We start from the raw sequence: 19956 nt of genomic DNA, 5'->3' as shown, positions 1-19956 counted from the left end.
TGCACATGGACAAAGCATGCATCTGGTGTGCACACATGCGAAGCACAAACATGTGCTCACCGAGCCGGTTGTTACACCGGTTGAATTGCACCCCTGAAGAGATCCATTTTTCTTTCTCTTCTTTCTCAGTGTTTGAACTACCAAGGTTTCAGGGGCTGCGAAGCTAAGTTAAAACCTGGTTAATTTTTAGTCCACGTTTGTGGTTTATATACCTCCTTTAGTTGCTAAATAGCTTGGTTGAACTGAGATTATTGCAGGGGATTTTTATGAGTAAAATCCTTGAATCCATGAGCTAAATGCAGGGGCTGAATTTAAATAGCGACCGGTGTTGATGGGCCTGGTTTTGAAATCTGGGTCTTTCTGCCTTCTTTGATAATGCTTGATGAATTTTTGCCTTCCTGCCCTCGGTCATCTGCAGGTTGTCCCATGGCTCAGTTCAAAGGAGTTGCAGATGAATTGTTTTGGATCTCATTGCGAACCCATTCCTCCCTGCTTGTTGTCAGTTTTTTTTCCTTGCCCTGAGATGTATTTGGGGGCCCTTAAAAAGAAGGGGGCAGCCAGACCCACTGAGCCTCTGAGGGAAAGTCCCAACACTTGATTGCAAATCTTATGATATAACAGGTCTTCCATAAAAGTGGGAAGTGACTTGCTTGAAATTATTTTTGGAAGCATGCAGAAAAGGAAGAGAGGAAGAAGGAAGAGGCCCACCTGGTAGTTTTCTGACACTTTGGTGCTCGTGTACAATTAAGTAAAAGAGGCTAACTTTAGAAAAGAGAGCTAAAGAATGTAAAATCCTTATTGCACAGTAACCACTCTGTGGAGTGGATTGCACAAATATGTGTGTGGACAGGCCATCCCTTACTTTCCAGGCCAAAATGGTAACGCGCATGTGTCTCACTTATTTTGAATTCAGAACGAGCAGTCCACAGAAATAATAGTTAAACTTAAAAGGTTGTTATCGCATGAACAGAAGATATAACTTTTTTCAAACACATTCTTCCGGTTTTGTTTCCTTGGGAATAAATATTTAAGGGACAGCAGATGGATGTGTTTTAAAGACACTTTGAGGTTTGTCAATCCACCCACCCTTCTCTGGTGATTCCAGGCTTGGCTTGTGGGCGTTAAGGTGTTGTGAAGAAGGTCTTGTGTCCGTTTGAGCCGATCACGTTTGTTTGACAGACTTCTTTTGATCTGAGGCAGGATGGAGGTAGCTCAAGAAAGGGCACTGGATGGGACACAAAAGATGAATGCAAAATGAAATTTCCCCCATTCAGGCAATTCTGAAGGTCCCTTCGCTTCTTTACTTGCACCTGGGGCCAACCTGTTCTGATCTTGAGCAGAAAATTTGACACTTTCAGGGGACAAGAGATCTCAGCCTGTAAATGCTTCCTTGGGAGCACAGTGGTTCGAATGGTTGGAATGCCAGGCAGGAAGTTAGCAAGCCCATGTTTGAGACCCAGGAGCTGCTGTGGGGCGGGGTTGAGCTCTCATCCTTCACTCCAGCTCCTGCTGCGGACATGAAAAGAGCCCCCAACCGGGCATCCCCAGGGCAATGGTGAGGCCACCAGCTAATCCTTTCAACCCAGAAATGCTTTTGACATGAGTGCAAAAATTCTTTCTTTTCTTTACACCCATATATACATGCCTGGGTGTTTGTTGCGCCCATAATTGTACATATGTATCGTTACTTGTGTCAGAATCTGGATTCTCTATCTTCCATCTCCAAGATGACTTAAATTAATTTCTTGGGTGGTTTGCAAAGGAGCAGGAGGTATTGCCAACCTCCTTCTGTCTTGTGGGTGAAATGGCTTCCAAGAATTCAGTAGTTAACCATTGCTGTTGTTGGCTCCCCATAGAGGCGATCGTGCCAGCTCTGAAACATTTTTCAGTTCTTACAACTGACAAAATTTTGGTTTTTAATCAAGTGCCCAATATATCTCCTGGAAGAATGTCCCTTGCTGTCCCAGAGGGATTAAAGTAAGCTTCAGTTTGAGATATTTGATGTCTGATAAGGGAAGACAATTCTTAGCTGTAAACAGAGCCACTTCTGAAAGGTGCTGGTGTGCGTACATCTGGCTAAGGGATTACAACTCACCTTTTCCAAGGTTTGCTTACTTTGGCAATGGAAACTTTATTTCCCAAGTTCTTGTTTGAAAACAAGTGTTCCATTTTTTGTGTGTGTGTGTTGTTACATTGCAATTTCAGCCATAGAGTATGAAATAATCAATAAGTCTTTAAACTTCAGTATCTTTGGCCAGACTCAAATCTTGGTTAAAGTGAAGAAGTGGAAAAGATGGAGTTTTAAAGACAGAATTGGGTTAATGTTGATCTGGCTTGACTTGTATGTCTTCTTTAGACAGAAATTAAAAAGAAACACGACTGATCTTACGGGTAAAACTAAAATATTTTTTACCCCAGCCTGAACTGAGTTATTATTTTGTAGTCTCTTAGTTGAACCACATATAATATTCCCCTGAAATTAAACTTGAAGCCATATCTAATTAAGAACACCAATTACATGGCTAATGATGCTTCCCAATGGACTGCTATTGTCACTTTATGAGAGATGTTGTGGACCTGCTGTTAAATGTGTTTTCTTGATTGCAGCCTGCAGTCCACAAGTCAACCGTAGCACTAGATAGAGATTCTCAATCATCTAGCTCAGGGGTCAGCAACCCGTGGCTCTGGAGCCACATGTGGCTCTTTTAATCCCTCTGCTGAGGCTCCCTGTCACTCAAAGTATGTGTCACAACCGCCAATGTGTGACACTCACCAGCACATGATTTATTGAGTTTTTCGACCCCCGATAGGCCACCTGTGGGTAAATTCAAGAAAAGTTTCAGAAGAAAACGTTTAATTCAACTGCATAAGCTAGTTTTGTGGAAATAGTTCAGGCACAGGAAAGATTTTGTGGCTTCTGGTGTTTTCTGTGGGAAATGGGTTCAAATGGCTCTGAGTGTTTAAGGTTGCCATTCCCTGATCTAGACCATGGTTGTCCCAAAGCTGCTTTTTCAAAAGTCAACTGGATTTTCTTGTTTGTTTGTTTGTTTACTTTGAAAATGTTTTGCTTCTCATCCAAGACAACCAAAGAAGCTTCTTGGTTGAGAAGTGAAACATTTTCAAAGAAAAAAAAAAACCAAGAAAGTTCAGTTGCCTTTTGGAAAAGCACCTTTGGGACACAGTGTCAAGTCTTTAACAACTGCATCTTGGCTGTTCAATCTGTGCATACTTTGTGAGCCCTGTGGCAGCCCACAACGCTAAAAGGAGCTCAGGGGTAGCTCTCAATCTGGAAATACCATCTTTAGAACCTGAAGTCCAAAAGTGGTATGTGGTGGAACCATTTCCCAAATAGAAGAAAACCTCGCTCTCTATTCTGAGCTTGTAACGAGCAGACCAGATGGTGTGGATTTGTGACAGATCCCTAAAAAAAACTCCAGCCTGTCTCTTTCAGTGGGACTTCTCCAGGAATCATGGGTGGTTCAATGCTAAACACAGCATGAAATGACTTTTCATTGGCTTGTAGGATCCAAACCCTGTACTGCTGGAACTGAAAGGCCTGCTCCACCAAGGTCCTGAGGACCTCTTCTTATGTCCTGGAGGTCCTGAGGACATCCTGTCATGTCCTGGAGGTTTTTGAGACCTCTTCTCATGTCCCGGAGGTCCTGAGGACATCCTGTCATGGCCTGGAGGTTTTGAGACCTCTTCTCATGTCCCGGTGGTCTGAGGAACTCTTCTAATGTCCTGGGGATCCTGAGGACATCCTGTCATGCACTGGAGGTTTTGAGACCTCTTCTCATGTCTTGGAGATCCTGAAGACCTCTTCTCATGTTCTGGAGCCCTGGTGACTCAGGGGTTAAAGTGTAGCATTGTAGGCAAATTCTGCCCACAGCCTGGAGTTCAATCCTGATGGGGCTCAAAGTTGATTCATCCTTCCATCCTTCCGAGGTCAGTAAAATGAGGACCCAGATTGCTGGGGGCAATGCACAAATGATACTTCTACATTATAAACTACCCAGAGAGTGCTGCAAAGTGCTGTGGGGACAGTATATAAGCCTAGGTACTATTGCTGTGCTACGTTTGCATCCAGCCCTGTGCTGCCGCCCCTCGTAGCCTCGTCCCTAATCCTTCCAGCAGAGAGGAGGAAGTGGAAATCAGTGCCCTGATCCTCTCATGTTTCGCCTTTCCCTTTTCCGTTGCCAAATAACTGTAGTAAATGTTTTTATTTGCTTTTATGGGTGTGAAAGTGGCTTTGCCAGATGGTCCTGATAAAAGTGCTTCCTCCTTATGTTCTTAATGCCTGGTACCTATTAAACAGTTTAACTCCGAGTCACATAACTTCCAGGATTTGTCAGCTTGGCCATTCTCCACAAGGACAGCCCATTTCAAAGTTGCAAAAATCCCTGCAGGGCTGGCTGCTGGGTTGAGCAAGACTGACACCTAGGAGCTTCGGAGAAGTCCTTCTCCCTCACTTAGTACTTGCATCTGTGGGCCACCTAGCCTCTAATAGCCTTGCTGGTGATGGAGACAGGAACTTCTCTGATTTAAGAGGTCATTTGCTCTCCATTATCAAAAGAAAATAGCCCAACACCCCCATGTAGCTTTCTATTTCTAAGCCACAGAGAGCAGAAATACTTTCCTTAGCTCTTTCTCTTTTTTGACTTGCTCGTGGCAAGTAAATCTGGACTGGCCTTCTCCTTGTGAAGGAGGTCGTGGGGGGTTGAGTGGTTGAGATGCCTGAAGTGATTTGCAAATGAGGGCAAATATACATGTCCCAGGATAATGTTGCAGGATCCAATCTTGAGTCAGTCACTGGGACCAAAGGTTTATTTTTTTCCAAGCTTTCAGCTTGTGCTGGAGCCTAAACTGCTCTCTCTTCAGAATGTGTCCACACAGATTGGATCCTGAAGTGATTTCTTCAAACCTTGTAGAGTAGAGTAGAGTAGAGTAGAGTAGAGTAGAGTAGAGTAGAGTAGAGTAGAGTAGAGTAGAAGGAATGAACCTTGGAGGCTTTTAGTCTAACTCCCTGCTTAGGCAGGAAACCCTATAGCATTTCAGATAAATGGTTGTCAAATCTCTTAGAGTTTTAGTGTTGGAGCATTTACAACTTCTGGAGGCAAGTTGTCTCACTGATTAATTGTCCAAGTGTCAGGAAATTTCTCCTTCATTCTAGGTTGCTTCTCTCCTTGATTAGTTTCCATTACTTCTTATTCTGTCTTCAGGTGCTTTGGAGATTAGCGTGACTCCCTCTTGTTTGTGGCAACCCCTGAGATATTGGAACACTGCTATCATGTCACCCTCAGTCCTTCTTTTCACCATACTAGGCATACCCAATTCCGGCGACCATTCTTGATAGGTAACTTAAAAAGATCTGCAGATTCTCAAAAGGTGCGAAAAGGAAGTTTTCAGAGGGGAGCATGGGCTGTGGTAATCTCCTGGCCCTTCTTGTGAAGAAGAGTAGAACACAGCCTTGTCGCCTTGACCACATCACGGTTAAGGGATCCTTAGGACGATGGGCCGTAGAGAAAATTCACAACTCTTACACTTTGGAAAGCTATCCCAGACACCCTCAAAACTCTGTGGTAGCACCGGCTCACATCATGGCCTCTTTTTCCTTCTGGTGTTCAAAGCAAGGTCGCTGGAGGAGTTGATCTCTTGGATCATCGCTGACCATGCCATGCCCCCCGCTCTTCCATTGCATGCCCTAAAAGTGCTGGAGATCAGGAGGTTTTGGACAAAATCTAAGTGAAATCTGGAATTAGGGCAGTGATGGTATGTTACCGGTTTGGACCGGTTCACCCGAACCGGTTGTAAAAAAAAAAAAAGCCTCAACTCAGCGGAGAGGATAAAATACTGAAAAAGTGAATGGGAGAGTGGGAGGGTCGCTCCTAGCTTTTTGTTTCTTCATCCTCTTAGCTGATTGGCTTGTTAGGGATGCGCGCATTACGGGTGCACACGCACACGCACACATACACAACCACCCACCGAACCAGTAGGGACTAAGGTAGGATCCCACTACTGAATTAGGGGTTGGAAAACCGATAATAAAGGAAGGCTGAGAGTAGGGAATGCAATGTGAAACTCAGGATGAAACTCCACCAAAGCCATAGAGGTGATATACTGTTAGTCCTTCACTTACTACAACGGTTTGTTTAGCGACCATTCAAAGCTACAGCGGCACTGAAAAAAAAGTGAGTCAGGACTGGTTTTCACACTTATAACCGTTGCTGCATCCCCACAGTCATGTGATCAAACTTCGGCCGCTTGGCAACCATCTCATATTTATGACGGTTGCAGCATCTCGGGGTCACATGACCCTCTGTTGTGACCTTCTGACAAGCAAAGTCAATGGGGAAGACCGATTCACTTAACAACCGTGTGGCTCATTTAACGATTACAGGGATTCACTTAACAACTGTGGCAGGAACGGTCATAAAATGGGTCAAATATCACTTAACAAATGTCTCACTTAGGAACAAAATATTGGGGCTCTATTGTGGTTGGGAACTACCTGTAGTGGCTTCCTCGGGTGAATAACCTTTTTTTCTGGCTCTTTACAAACCTTTGTAAAATCCAGCTTTGCTTCCATGCCTGTGAGGGTGTTTGCTTTAAACCTGGACTTTCCTCCCCTCCCTATGAAACACACACAACGGCGATGGGGGAATCTGTTTATTCTGTACCCTCTTTGTCTTTTATTATTATTATTTTTATTAACTACATTTCTGGGTGTTTTATAAACATCATATTGTCTGGGTATTTAATCTTTTTTTTGTAAAAGAAGAAAACACCTGCCTAGCCTAGCTGTAGGGACAAGGGCAGGGGTGGGATTCTACCAATTCGGACCAGTTCGGGCAAACAGGATGTTCAATTTACATCTGGTTTGCCAAACCAGTAGTTGAACGCAACCGTCTGGCTCTTCCCACCCCGCCCCTCCCAGGAGTCTCCATGCAGCCCATTTTGGATGCAGATAAGTGCAGGGTCTGCGCAGAGGCTCTGGGAGGGTGAAAAACGGGTCTGGAAATGGGGCCTGTTTCTGACTTCTGGGGCTTCCGGACCCCCAGGAGGCTATTTTTGCCCTCCCAGAGTCCCGAGGGAAGCCTCCGGACCCCGGGGAAGATGAAAAACAGCCCTCCCGGAAGTTCCGGTCGGCCATGCCCACCCAACAATTGGGTAGCGAACCGGTTGCTGGGATTTTTGAATCCCACCCCTAGGCAAAGATAATCAAGTATGCCCCGGAGACTGAGGCAATGAGGGTTTGGCTTGCTCTTGTGTTGGTGGTGGCTAGCGAGGAGAGGGCAAGTCAGTCTGAGGCCCTTGCCAGCCCGCTAGGGAACTCCCCATTTTCTACAGCACACAGCTGCTACAGAAATGCTCCCTCTTCCAAGAGCAAGGTGGGCTGCATGGCACAGAAACAAGAGTCTCTCTCTTCCAAAGATGGATGCACGGCTTTGCTGGCAATCCTGTCACAGATTTTCAGGATCTTTTTGCTCCAGTTCAGCCAGGCTGACTGGGTGTTCTCTTGAGATCACTTAAGCAGGGCCCGAGGGGCAGGAGTGGAGTTCAAGCAAGGGGTTTGGGGCCTGAATTCAATTGTCAGATTGAATTTGCAGCAAGTTTTAATCCTGTCTGAAGGGATTTTTCTCTCTCTCTCCCTCTCTCTCTCCCTCCCCCATCTCTTTCTCTCTTTCTCTGTCCCTCCCTCTCTCTCTCTCTCTCTCTCTCTCACACGCACATACTCACATGCACACAACTTTCCCCAAAATACCTTGCATCTCTCTCACACAGACACACACACATACACATACTCACGCACACAACTTTTCAAAGGGAAGCAACTTGCATCATCCTCTCTCTCTCTCTCTCTCTCTCACACACACACACACACACACACACGTTTTAAACAGGTAAACACATTTTATTTAACAGCTCCTGTCTCTGTAACAGCCTCTGTCAGATGTTACCAAGATGGCATCGTTCCTAAACCTGCAGGGTAAACTTCCCAGGGTGCCCAAGCATTACTTATATTGGTGGTCCCAGGTCCTTTGGAGCATATTGGTAGAAAATTCTGGCTCTTTGTGGCTCTTTTCTCCTTTGGTGAGTTCACAGCCTTGAGCTAAGCAGGTTCCTCTGATGGCAAGAAGCAGAAGGGAGGGAGGGAGGGAAGCAAAGGAAGGAAGGAAGGAAGGAAGGAAGGAAGGAAGGAAGGAAGGAAGGAAGGAAGGAAGGAAGGAAGTAGGTAGTCTGGCTGAAGGATTTTGTGAAATAAACCTCATTTCAAAGAGGAGGAAAAACGTTTCCTTGTGGCAAGATTTGTAGAAGGGCCTGGTCTTGAGATGGTCTCTCTTGCAGGGAGCAACTCCACTTCCCTTCTGAGTCTCAGGAGAGCCAGCCAGGCTCTGCCCCCCACCCCACCCGCTGAGACCAGAATCTGCCCAGGAGTCCTATTCATACTTGGAGCCGATTTCTGCTTTTCTTGTTCCCCATTCATGCATGACGTTAATCCATAAAGTGGTTTGTTTGTGGCTGGCCATATGTGAGCCCCTCCGCACCTCTCTGGTAAGGCATGATTTATTTTTGCTGGGATGGGGTTGCACATCCCGAATATGCTCAAAACCCCAATTACAATGACTGTTTCCTTACCGCTCGGCGAGATCCCAGTGTCTGACGACTTTGGAAGCAGGTTCTCCGCTGCCCCAGTTTTCATTCATGTAAAAAAAAAAAAAAAATGGCCCCACAAATCGCTACTCCTACGAACGTCTCTCTCTCTCTCTCTTTCTCCTCATCTCCCCCACCCACCTGACTCCTTGTGCAGATCCCCTCAATCATAATCAAGCTGGAATTTTGGTGCGAGGAGCTTTTCTTTTTTTAATTGGAGATTTCTAGCTCCCATGACAACACCCATTGTTGATAAAACAACATCCTAGCCGAAATTATGGTGTAATTATAGGGCAAAGCATGTAACGTATTTTTAGTCTCCCTTGGCATGGTGCAGAAGCTGAAACCGAGCATGGCGAGTATCACAGCACCAAGGGGATATTTATGGGCTGGATAATGTTTGGCGAAGGAAGACCTGCACGCAAAGCAAAGCATTATGCACTCTTCATCGTCCAAGGATACTAAAAGAAAAGAAAAGCCGTGTTATTAGTAACTGTCAGTATTTTGCTTAAATAAGTAGAAGACGGTTAAAGATAGCTTATTTTTTCTTCCTCCCCATTTCCTTTTCTTATCTTGTTCGGTTCGGGCTTGTTCTAAACTGCTTCCAAACAAAATGTTGGTCTTCGACCCAAAGTTATCCCTAAATGTATTCCACATGCGTTCGTTTGGAAAATAAAAATAAATCGACTTGCAAGTAGGGATGCGTTATGAGCGATGTCAAAGGACTTGGAAATAACATTCGTTGATTGACTCAAGCCTAACCAAATATTTGAAATCGGTGAGATTGGACGAAGATGATGCAAAAATTCAATTAATGTTATGAAAAAAACTTAAGTTCTGTTGAAACAGAACTTAAAAGGAAAGCAGTTTCTGTTTTCCCAGAAGTGATGTGTATAATATTTCTGGCGCGGGAAGAAAGCACTGAAGTCTTGCTGTTTTCGCCAGGACTCGGTACCAGCTTCCTCCATGCTGTTTTATTTGAACAGTGTTGACATTTTAACAAACTCCGAAGGGCCCTGCTCATGTTCCTCAGAGGTTTTCAGTAATCCTTTTACAGTGCAGTATCTGTTTGAATGCAAGACATCATGTTCCAGCGCGTTGCATTTAATGGCCAGTTGCATTCTTGGGTTTCGCGACCTCTCAAATCCTCATTTTTCAATTTCTGGAGGAAAGTCAACTATTTTCTGAAAACTTTGCAGCTTCTGTATTTTTGTGCAAATGGTTAAAGTTAAGCCGCTCTTGCAGCCTGTTAGAAGCAGAATAAAGAATTCAGTGTCTCTGTTGCTTTTTGAGCAAATAAACGTCGTTTCATCAGGAGTTCCTCTGCCCCTTAAAGCTCCACATCGTGAATCAATGAAAATGAGCTTTAAAATAACTTTAAAAACAGATTCTTATGTTGGAACTTGTGCCAAATAGTTTTCTGAACCAAATGACAGGACAAATATGTGGAAATGCAAGAAAGATACAAACAAGAAATGTTTTCTGGTTCATCTCAAGAGCTTTCATTTCTGCCCTTCAGTTAAAGCCGTCATTCAGAAGTTCCTTTTAAGAAAACCCTCATGAGCTTACCTAAAGGAACTTCGTACTAGGGGGATGTTGGGAATGGTAGTCCAAGATAGGCAGAGGTGATCTCATATGAAAGACAGAGCAAGCAAAATTCAACCTCCTCCTCAGTTAAGCCATTGTCTATCCACTACAGGATGACGGCCTCTTTCGCAGGTTTCCAATCGATACAGTCCTGAGCTTTCTTTTGCCAGTTTGGCCCCATAATACTTGCTGATCTCATCGATTCATCTTCCTTGAGGTCTCTTGTGGACACTTTTGATCAAGTGGGATCTATTCCATGACCGCCTTGATTCACCTGCCATCAGTTCTTCTTGCTATGTCACCAGCCCATTTCCATTTCCGTTCTTTTAATCTCTTGATGGCATCGTATATTTTCATAATCCATGTGCAGGTTTTTCTACCTTGTCCTGTAATGCTGAGCATATGTATGCATGTATGTATGTATGTATGTATGTATGTATATTTTTCCATGGCTCTTTGTGCCACTCGTAGCTTTTGTTATCGATTGTGAGGTTAGTGTCCATGTTTCACTGGCATAAGAGTAGAAATTAAAGCAAAACTCTCCTCATGTAAAGTGAAATTTTGAAAAACCGGTTCTTATGCCGAATGTGGTGATAGCTTGATTAAGAATTGGGGATCTAATTCTTAGAGATCTTGAATTCGGAGAAGGGGAGCTTAGTTCCTACGGCTTGTTCTATCTTGGGAAATGTCCGTTGTTTTGTCCTTTTTTTACAGCTTTGGGCTGTGCCTTTAAAAAAAAAAAGTTTCCGGTATCAAAGGTCAAACGACATTTTATTATAAAGTTATAAAGCCTTTCCACTCCCTCTCTGGGAAAATGTATAAATTTTATTGCAAATCGCGTAGCCAGAATGTTAAAAAACCTGCATGAAAAGTTGGGGTGGGACATTTAAAAAGTAAAAGGTAGCGAGAAGGTGATTTGGAGACCAGAAGAGAAAAGGAGAGAAGAATTCCATTATTCATGCAGAAAATAGGCATGTTACTTCCGTTAAAACTCTTAAATATTCAATATTGGAGGATTATTCTCCTTTCTGATAGAAAAGAAACTTCAATAGACTAGTTCTGTTATTCTCCAATCGGCCAAAACATTATGCAGGTTTCATCCAGAAACCTTTGCTAGGAAGGAGTAGAAACTGAAAACAGGAGGAAAACAAAAGATAAAAGGTGCATTCTTACAGTTAGTGGGTGGTTGCACGCAATAGTTGGATCTACTCAATTCTTACTTCAGCTGAAATATCTCAACCAGGGAGACAGAACAATTCTCCTCTTTAGCCCTAAATTAGAGATTTCTTTCTAACCCTCCGTGGAAACGCTCCGTTTTATACTGTCCCAAGTTTTAGGAAACCTTTACTCCAGAAAGGTAGATGCTGTACAGTAAATCCTCCTGACTTGAAGGTGAAGTATAGTGTGGGGTTTTTTTTTTCTGGCATGGATCCGCCACTGAATTAACAAAATCCATTCAAATGGGCAGGTTTTTGGGTGTCGGCCAGCAACTCCCTTTCACGGAAAAATGTAAAATTCCTTTTAGATGCAGATCTAAAGGTGGCTGCTCGTGTTTCGAGCGGATGGGATTGAGATGCTGGTGGCTTTTTGCTCTGTGGCTGATCCCATCATACCTTTTTCCAAAGCTTTAGGAAACCAGGATGAGTTGTGACCCTAGAGGGGTGGTTTGAGTTGGCCATATCCGTGCCAGACCTTTTTCAACAAGGGTTGCACAGCTTCTTTTAGAAACACTAGTTAGAAGTTTCCTTACGGTGAGAAAACTTAAAACCAGTGGAATGGCTTGCCTTCCGAAGTTGGGGTTGCTCCATCACCGATGTCTTTTAAGAGGAGACTGGACAGTCACTTGTCTGAAATGGTATATAAAAAAAGATGTTAAGACTCTAGAAAAGGTACAGAGAAGAGCAACAAGGATGATTAGGGGACTGGAGACTAAAACATATGAAGAATGGTTACAGGAACTGGGCTTGGCTAGTCTAGTGAAGAGAAGGACCAGGGGAGACATGAAAGCAGTCTTCCAATATCTGAGGGGCAGAGAGGAAGGGGTCAAGCTATTTTCCAAAGCACCTGAAGGCCAGACAAGGAATAATGGATAGAAACTGAACAAGGAGAGATTCAACCTGGAAATAAGGAGAAACTTTCTGACAGTGAGAACAATCAACCAGTGGAACAACTTACCCTCGGAAGCTGTGGGAGTGCCATCACTTGAGACTTTCAAGAAGAGTTTGGATTCCCATCTGTCAAAAATAGTGTAGGGCAGTGGTGGCTAAACCTTTTGGGCTCTTGTGCCCAAAGATCATGTACATGCTTGTGCGTGAGTGCTCGCATGCCAGCACTCAGGAGGTAATGTGTGCACCACCCCCACCACCCCTGCACATGCGCGCCCAATCCCCCCACGCTCCCTTACCTGCACTGCGCCTCCCAGCTGATTTTTGGCCCATTTGAAGCCTTTTTCAGCCCTTAGAGGCTTGAGGAAAGCTTCTGCGGCCTTTGCAGGCCGAAAAATGGGCCTGTTTAGTCACTTCTGGTATTTCCAGAAATACAGGAAGTGATGAAACGGGCCTATTTTTCGGCCTGCAAAGGCTCTCCTCAAGCTTCTGGGAGGCTAAAAAAAGGCCTCAAACAAGCCGAAAATCAGCTGGGAGGTGCACACATGCGCAGTGAGGTAAGTTTGCTTGCAGAGAAATGGGCTTTACGATTGAGAGAATGCCAGGTTGTGTCTAGTTATAATATCACCGCATTTATCCATTTTCATTCCCTGAATCATCGATTGAGATTGCCAATCATTCAGGTTATGAATTGTCCCAAAGGTGCTTTTCCAAAAAGCAACTGGGCTTTTCTTTGGGGTCCGTCCGTCCGTCCGTCCCCCTCCCCCCTGCCGCCTTTGAAACATTTTGCTTTTCATCCAAGACGCTTTTTCAATTCAGAACAGAAAAAGCTTCTTGGATGAGAAGCGAAACATTTTCAAAAGCGGAAGAAAAAAAAAACAAAACTCAAAGTCCAGATGCCTCTTGGGAAAGCACCTCTGGGACATTCCTTGAACTCTTCTCTACCTTTTCTCCTTTTGTAAATGCTGTAAGGCAGGAACTCACTGCGTTGGCTGTTCCTGCTCGGAAATTAACCGTGTGGAGAAATCCTGCCTGTATACAGAAAGCTTGTTTTTCTGTTTGCGCTACGTAATACGGGTGAAGGATGTGGGTGCGTTACAAAAGGTTTTGTGTATGTTGAACTCCGTGGTGGGGGCATTCATCCTGACCTGTGTCTGCAGTTTTAATTTGTGGGTGTAGACTTTCGATCAGAATAGAGCTGGAAGAGACCTTGGAGGTCATCTAGTCCAACCCCCTGTACCATTTTAGACAAACGACTGTCTGGTCTCTCCTTAAAAACCTGAAGGGATGAGGCACCCACAACTTCTGAAGGCAAGTTGTTCCACTGGTGAATTGTCCTCACTTGTTAGGAAGTTCCTCCTTAATTCCAGGTTTGCTTCTCCCCTTGATTAGTTTCCTTCCATTGTTTCTTGCCCTTGCCTTTTGGTGCTTTGGAAAATAAGTTGACCCCCTCGTCTTTGTAGGAGCCCCTCAAGTACTGGAATACTTGTAAGTTGTGAGATGGCCAGCAGTCCTGTGCTTGGAAAGCAAGCGGTATGTCCTAAGATCCTAATTTAGCCTTTTTTTTCTCTCTCTCTCTCTCCTCAGTTTCAAGGGAATCTTACCTGCAAATTTCCTACGTGGTGGCTAGCTTAGAAAGATTTACCACCTCATGCATTTTTTTATCCCTGAGAACTAAGTCCAAGTTCAGAGCCCTCTAACAGCTCCAGTTGACAGTTACAACTGATAAAATAGTTTGGGGTGTGTTCAGGTTTTATGATAATGCTCTTTGTAAACTGTGGAAATGGCCTGCGAGCATAGATTTACGTGAATGAAGTTTGGCCACATAAATAACATTTTTTCGAGTCACACTGAACAGCGCCCTTCGTTCTTCAGAGAGACATTTTATTCCCTGCCTCTGGTTTCTATGAATACCCTTCCATCATTTCAACAAACATAGTTATGAATTTTATAGGTATGTTTAAAAATATCCCACTTAGGCTGCTAAATTAAATACCCATATATTTAGCTATCTGTGACAGTATGTTCCAAACGCACTGTGTAAAGCCATGCAATTAAATCTATATTGGGCAGTTACATAAATCCGTGGTCAAAATTTCCAAGGTGTTAAGTATCTCGTGCTCCAGTTGAAGCCACACATAATTTCAGGTGTTGATCACCTTGGGCCAGGAGTGGGCTTCAAAAATTTTAGCAAAGGGTTCTCTGCTTGGTTGCTGGGTGGGCGTGGCCATGGTGGGAGTGGCCTAGTCGGCCTCCTGCACCATGGCACGCGGGGGTGGTGGTTGCCCTCCCCAGGCTCCGAAAGCTTTCCTTGAGCATCCAAGAGGGCGAAAAGGGCCTCCCGGACTCCGGAGGCTTTCTGGAAGCCAGAAACAGGCCCATTTCCAGCCTTCCTAAATTTCCAGGAGGCCCATTTTACACCTTCCCTGAGCCTCCATCCAAAACTGCATCCAAAACGGGCCACATGGGGATTCCTGGGAGGGGCGGGGTGGTTAGGGCCATCCAGGAATGGGATTTGGGGGTTCTCTGAACTGCACAGAACCTTAGCTAGGTGTTTTCCCGAATCCCTGCAAACCCCCAGGAAGGAGCCCACCTCTCTCTTGGGCCCAGTTGGGCTGGAGAAACGTGCTAGCGGCCTGATACAATTGGGGCCTAATTTTTGCAAGTGAACCTAATGCTTGATAAATTAGTTGTTTCAATGTTTTCCAGAAATGCTGGCTTTAAATGCAAAGGATCTCGTGCACGTGGAGAAAATAAGAATTTGAAAAGCTTGCCTAAGCCTTAGAGCAGAGAGGGGACAACTATTGGCCCCTTTATAGCTTGTGGGCTTCAACTCTCAGAATTATGGGAATTGAAGTCCGCAGGTTGTAAGGGGGCCATAGTTGTTCACTCCTATCTTTGAGGAATAAGAATAAGTTGTTCTTTTTTTTCCCCTGAGGTGGCTGGGATTGCAAAGTGCCCCCACGTATTCCTGGCTTGGTTGTATGGGAAAAGACTATGAATCATGGCATGACTGCATGAATCCAGTTGCCTTTTGAAAAAGTACCTTGGAGACAACCATGACCTGGATGACTGAGACTCTCCCTAGACAAACATGACAGAAGGACCTGTCTTTTATCTTGGGCTTTTGAGGAGGTTTTGTGCTGGTTTCATCCAGGTATTGACCAAACTGAAGTTGCACAAAGATCCTGAAGATGGGATGTGATAGATAGACCTTCATCTGTAACTCATGGTCCCCTGTTCCATCCATGGTTCCTTTGCTTCCTTGATCAGGTGCAAATGAGGGTTTCAGATGGCAGAAGATAGCAGACCTAGGAGCCCCCATCCTGATCCTATTGTTGATGGGAAACCCAGATTCGCAATGGCGAATCTATGGCACGCATGCCAGAGGTAGCACACAGAGCCCTCTCTGTGAGCATCCACATCATCGCCAGCTACTCTTCTGGGTTCCATCAGGCACATGCACAATGAAGACCAGTTGGCCAGTGTGCATGCATGCAACAGAACCTCGAAGAGAGCAGCTGGCTGGTGCGTGCATGTGCACCTGCCAGCTGCTCTCTTATGGGTTCCGGCGCTCCGGCGCACGCACTCCAATTTTGGCACTTGGTGCCAAAAAGGTTAACCATCACTGTCCTATGAGAAGCAATGAGATAAGCTGATATTATAACTGGTTGAAGCCCTGCTGCTTTGTATGGACTTGAGGTTTACTCTGTTTTAACTTGTTTTCACTTGGGGACTTAGTCACAACCGGTTTTAGTGAGGTTGTGACCTGTTGGGTTTACATGCTCTCTTTTGCTGGATGTCCTTTCTTTTTAATATTACTTGAGATTCTATGTCTGTTCACCCTTGGAGTCCTGCCTCCCTAGATCTTTTGATCTTAGTTGATCTAAAGGTTGCCTTGATGTTTGTAGCATTGAAGAAAATCTGGGATGGAAAGGGTAAAATATACTTTGGGTCTAACGTTCAGCATGGGGAGTAAATCTTTGGTTAGACTTTGAGGCATCTTTCAAAATGGCTTCTACTACATGTGTTGTACCAAAGTGAAGCTGGTGTCTGCATCTGCTGGGGGAACATGTAGTTCAGCTTTAACTAAGTCCATAAGTATGATTTTTTTTCTGCTGTGCCCATTAATCCATGTTTTATTGATTTTATGATAAAAACCCATTGTGTTTGGCCATTGGCTATAGAGACAAATTTCTATAGGATTTGTTGATTAATCTAAAAGCTACCAAATAAAAGACTGATGCCTCAAGAGTACCCCAACTGGTCAGTTCTGTTCTCACAAGAAGTTGTGTGTAAAGAGGAGAACCTGAGAGAGCCACCTCAGTATTTCTGGCCTTCTAAGAGACATTTGCTAGTATCTGCATTTGCTCACGAATCTGTTACCTGAACTAATGTGTCCATAATAGTAACTGGAGCTCTGAAGGTGAGCAGAAATGTTGGAGAAGGTCCTTCTGGGTCCTTAAGTGGTCCAGGTATCCTTTACCCTGGTTTCTCAAACTGAATGTCAGAGATTTCAGGCTGTGTAGGAAGAACATGTGGGGCAGCTCCTCACTGCAATTCATATGGCTGTCTGGAAGTTGGTGGTGCCTTCCTAAAAGCTGTAGGTAGAAACTCTGCTACTGTATCTCCTGTTTTGGGGAAAAACCACCGGAAGGGAATTTGGGCAGTCCTACGCGATACATACAATGAGACTGGTATGCAGAATGGGCTCAACCACAATGCAGTTTGGCTTAACACAATATGGCTCCAAAGATTGTAAATCTTGGTTATTGGTTTCATGTTTTATGGGAACCTCATCAATTGTGGCTTAGTTTTATAAAACCCTCGTTGGGTGTTGCATTTTTGAATGTTGTGCCATATAAAATCTTTCTTGCAGTGAGAAGAAAAAGGATATATGGGAGTAATAGCATAGTGTCAGAAGCACTAAGGCACTTCCAGGTTGAAAGGATTAGCCACTGATAATCACCATTTGCCCAGGGGATGCCCAGTTGGGAACTCCTTTCTTGTTCCCCACAAGGAGCTGGAGCAAAGGAAGGGAACTCAACCTTGGCTCTCGAATGCAGACTTGCTAACCTCCAACCCAGTGTCCTAACTATGCAAGCCACCATGTTCCTAGGGAGCAATGGTTTAACCCAAAGAAACCTATGAAAGCGTGAGTTGGCTTTTGAATTTTATGAAGGGACTATTGACTAATGATTCTGCCTTTTGGATCTTTCCAGGAGAGAAGCCATACAAATGCACTTGGGAAGGATGTGACTGGAGATTTGCTCGCTCGGACGAGTTGACCCGCCACTACCGGAAGCACACGGGTGCCAAGCCCTTCCAGTGCGCTGTCTGCAGCCGCAGCTTCTCTCGCTCCGATCACCTGGCCCTGCACATGAAGCGCCACCAGAACTGAGCTGCGTCTTCACGAGGCAGTGGGCACCTATGCAACATGCGGGCGACCCAAGTATACCCACCCGCCTTCCACTAGAAATAGCTAAGGGTTTGCCTGCGTACGAACTCTTCCTTTTTAGAAGCAGGAAAATAATAATAATAATAATAATAATGAGGCTAGAAGAAACTGGAAATGTATATTTTGTATATTTATGAGGAAACAGGGAAGACACTGTCCAGAGAGACACGGATTGTTTTACTGCTTTAATGCCCTGTGACTTTACTCTTTGTATCTGGGACTTAGTCCTACAGGTTTCATCTCAGGGCTGCCTGTCATGATGTTTTGCAGATTGGGGTTGGGTGGTTCTGGGTAGGCAAAAAAGGGTCTCTCCAATTTGATCCTGTGGCCCTAGGCCGCTCCATGATGGAGCAGCACCATGGGTCTTCAAGTCGCAGTTCTTCTGCACAACGGCTGTGCAGGCCCATACATCCATTTCAGCCATAAATGTGTTGCCAGAATAAAATTGAATCAAAAGAATAAGCGGCAGTGCTTCACTGCTTCTTTCACTCTCCTTGTCCCTCTTGCTCTGGGAGAGTAGAAAGAAAGAGAAAAAGAGATCATTTGATCCAGCAGATCCTGATTTCTTTGGCCACAAGAAGCTCTAAATCAGGAGTCTTCAAACTTGACAACTTTTAAGACTTGTAGACATCAACTCCCAGAATTCCTCCTCCAGTCATGTTAGCTCAGGAATTCTGGGAGTTGAAGTCCACAAGCCTTAAGACCTCTGCTCTAAATTATGGTTGAAGGGCTCTCATTCCTGCTCTTGTGCTCATCTGCACAAAGGGAGAAGAGAAGGAAGAGTAGATGGCCTCACTGGGTCACTGGCCCACTGGGCTTCCACCTTTTGATCCTGGAAACCATGGGGGTGACATGGGAGAATGGCCGTCTGACCAATGGCTCTTTTTGTCCACGAACCCCCAAAAGACAACGGAAGATTCATCCCTTTGGACAAAAAGATTCTGATTTCCCTGGGAATTTTGTGCACTAGTTTTGCACACATTATGTAATTATAATCTGGCAGTTAATTGATGTAAGGCAGATAAAACAATATTGCATAAATATGCTTCGCTCATTATTTCCAAAACACAACACGAGAAGCAGGTCCCTAAATCTAAGTATTATATTTGAAAATCTGCGTTATCTGTAATTCTTAGAAGCCTGACCAACACACACTCTTTAATCAGACGGTGTTTTTTTTTTTTAATTAATTTAATATCAACTCACAGCCAAATGAATCCAAAAAACAACCTGCAATTTATTTTCTGTCAAAACTGTACTGGATGTTTTTTTTTTAAATACTTGTTATATTTTATTATTATTTTTTCTGTGGAGATTAAATATATAGAGATGAACTTCATAAATAGCCATAGAACAAAAATGTTCCATATGTTTGCATGTCTATCATGACAAAGATTTTGTAAATATGCAAATCAGCTCTTAATGTTTTATCACAAAAGGAATTTTCTACAAATCAGTTCAGATAATGTGCCAAGCATCTGGACTAGGGATAGCTCAGTCTGGCACATCTAATATTCAGCATACGCGTTCAGACAGATCTGATCTGCCAAGTGTTTTAAAGTTTAGAATCCATATTTTCCCCTGGTTTGTAAAGGGACAACCAACCATTTTCCACAACGCGAGTTATTGAGCATCTGTCAGAAGCTTTAAATAACAAGAGGCTCTGAGACTAATGTTAAACATTTTACTATAAGCTAAACTTAGTCCTGCTTTAAAAAGAAGGATTTAGAACATGATTTTTAGAATATCAGAACTCTAAGCTGACGAAACTCTAAGGTAATACCTTGTGAATTTTGCTTACCCCAATTCAGTGAGACCAGAGACCTCTGAAAGTACTTCAGATTGCACTGAGATTGGAAAATAGAAAAAGAAAACCAATCAGCTTGAACTGGGACAACTAATAGGGATAAGACCTTGCTGCATCTTGTTAACAAAAGGAAGTATACCCCAAAATGTCCAGTCAGGCAAATGTCGAAATTGTCTGAATGTTTCGTCTCTGTAAGGTACATAGCTGGATCTGGGAAACTCAGCTTTTCACAAGGTTAAAAAGTACTGTAATTTTTAGAGGAAGAAGGTGTAATTAAAATGAAAACACCACCACTGTGCAAATGCGTTGTAACACCAAAGGGAAGACCTGACATGGCAAAATAGATT

At 44.0% G+C, this 19956-nt stretch overlaps 1 protein-coding gene across 2 annotated transcripts in view; it reads left to right on the top strand.

The window, feature by feature from the left end:
- Positions 1–19074, top strand: part of KLF5 (KLF transcription factor 5) — a 31950-nt gene extending 12876 nt beyond the window's left edge. For both annotated transcript variants that reach the window (XM_026705314.2, XM_026705315.2), the window contains exon 4: positions 17567–19074. In XM_026705314.2, coding sequence (XP_026561099.2) covers positions 17567–17745 — 179 coding nt within the window. In that variant the 3' untranslated portion in view covers positions 17746–19074. The remainder of the gene's footprint in view (positions 1–17566) is intronic.
- The last annotated feature ends 882 nt before the right edge of the window (positions 19075–19956 follow it).

This window comes from Pseudonaja textilis, chromosome 8, assembly GCF_049901715.1.
Source record: "Pseudonaja textilis isolate UNSWEBS1 chromosome 8, rPseTex1.2, whole genome shotgun sequence".
In the NCBI taxonomy this organism is placed as follows: Eukaryota; Metazoa; Chordata; class Lepidosauria; order Squamata; family Elapidae; genus Pseudonaja; species Pseudonaja textilis.
This window is presented reverse-complemented; position numbering and strand designations above follow the sequence as displayed.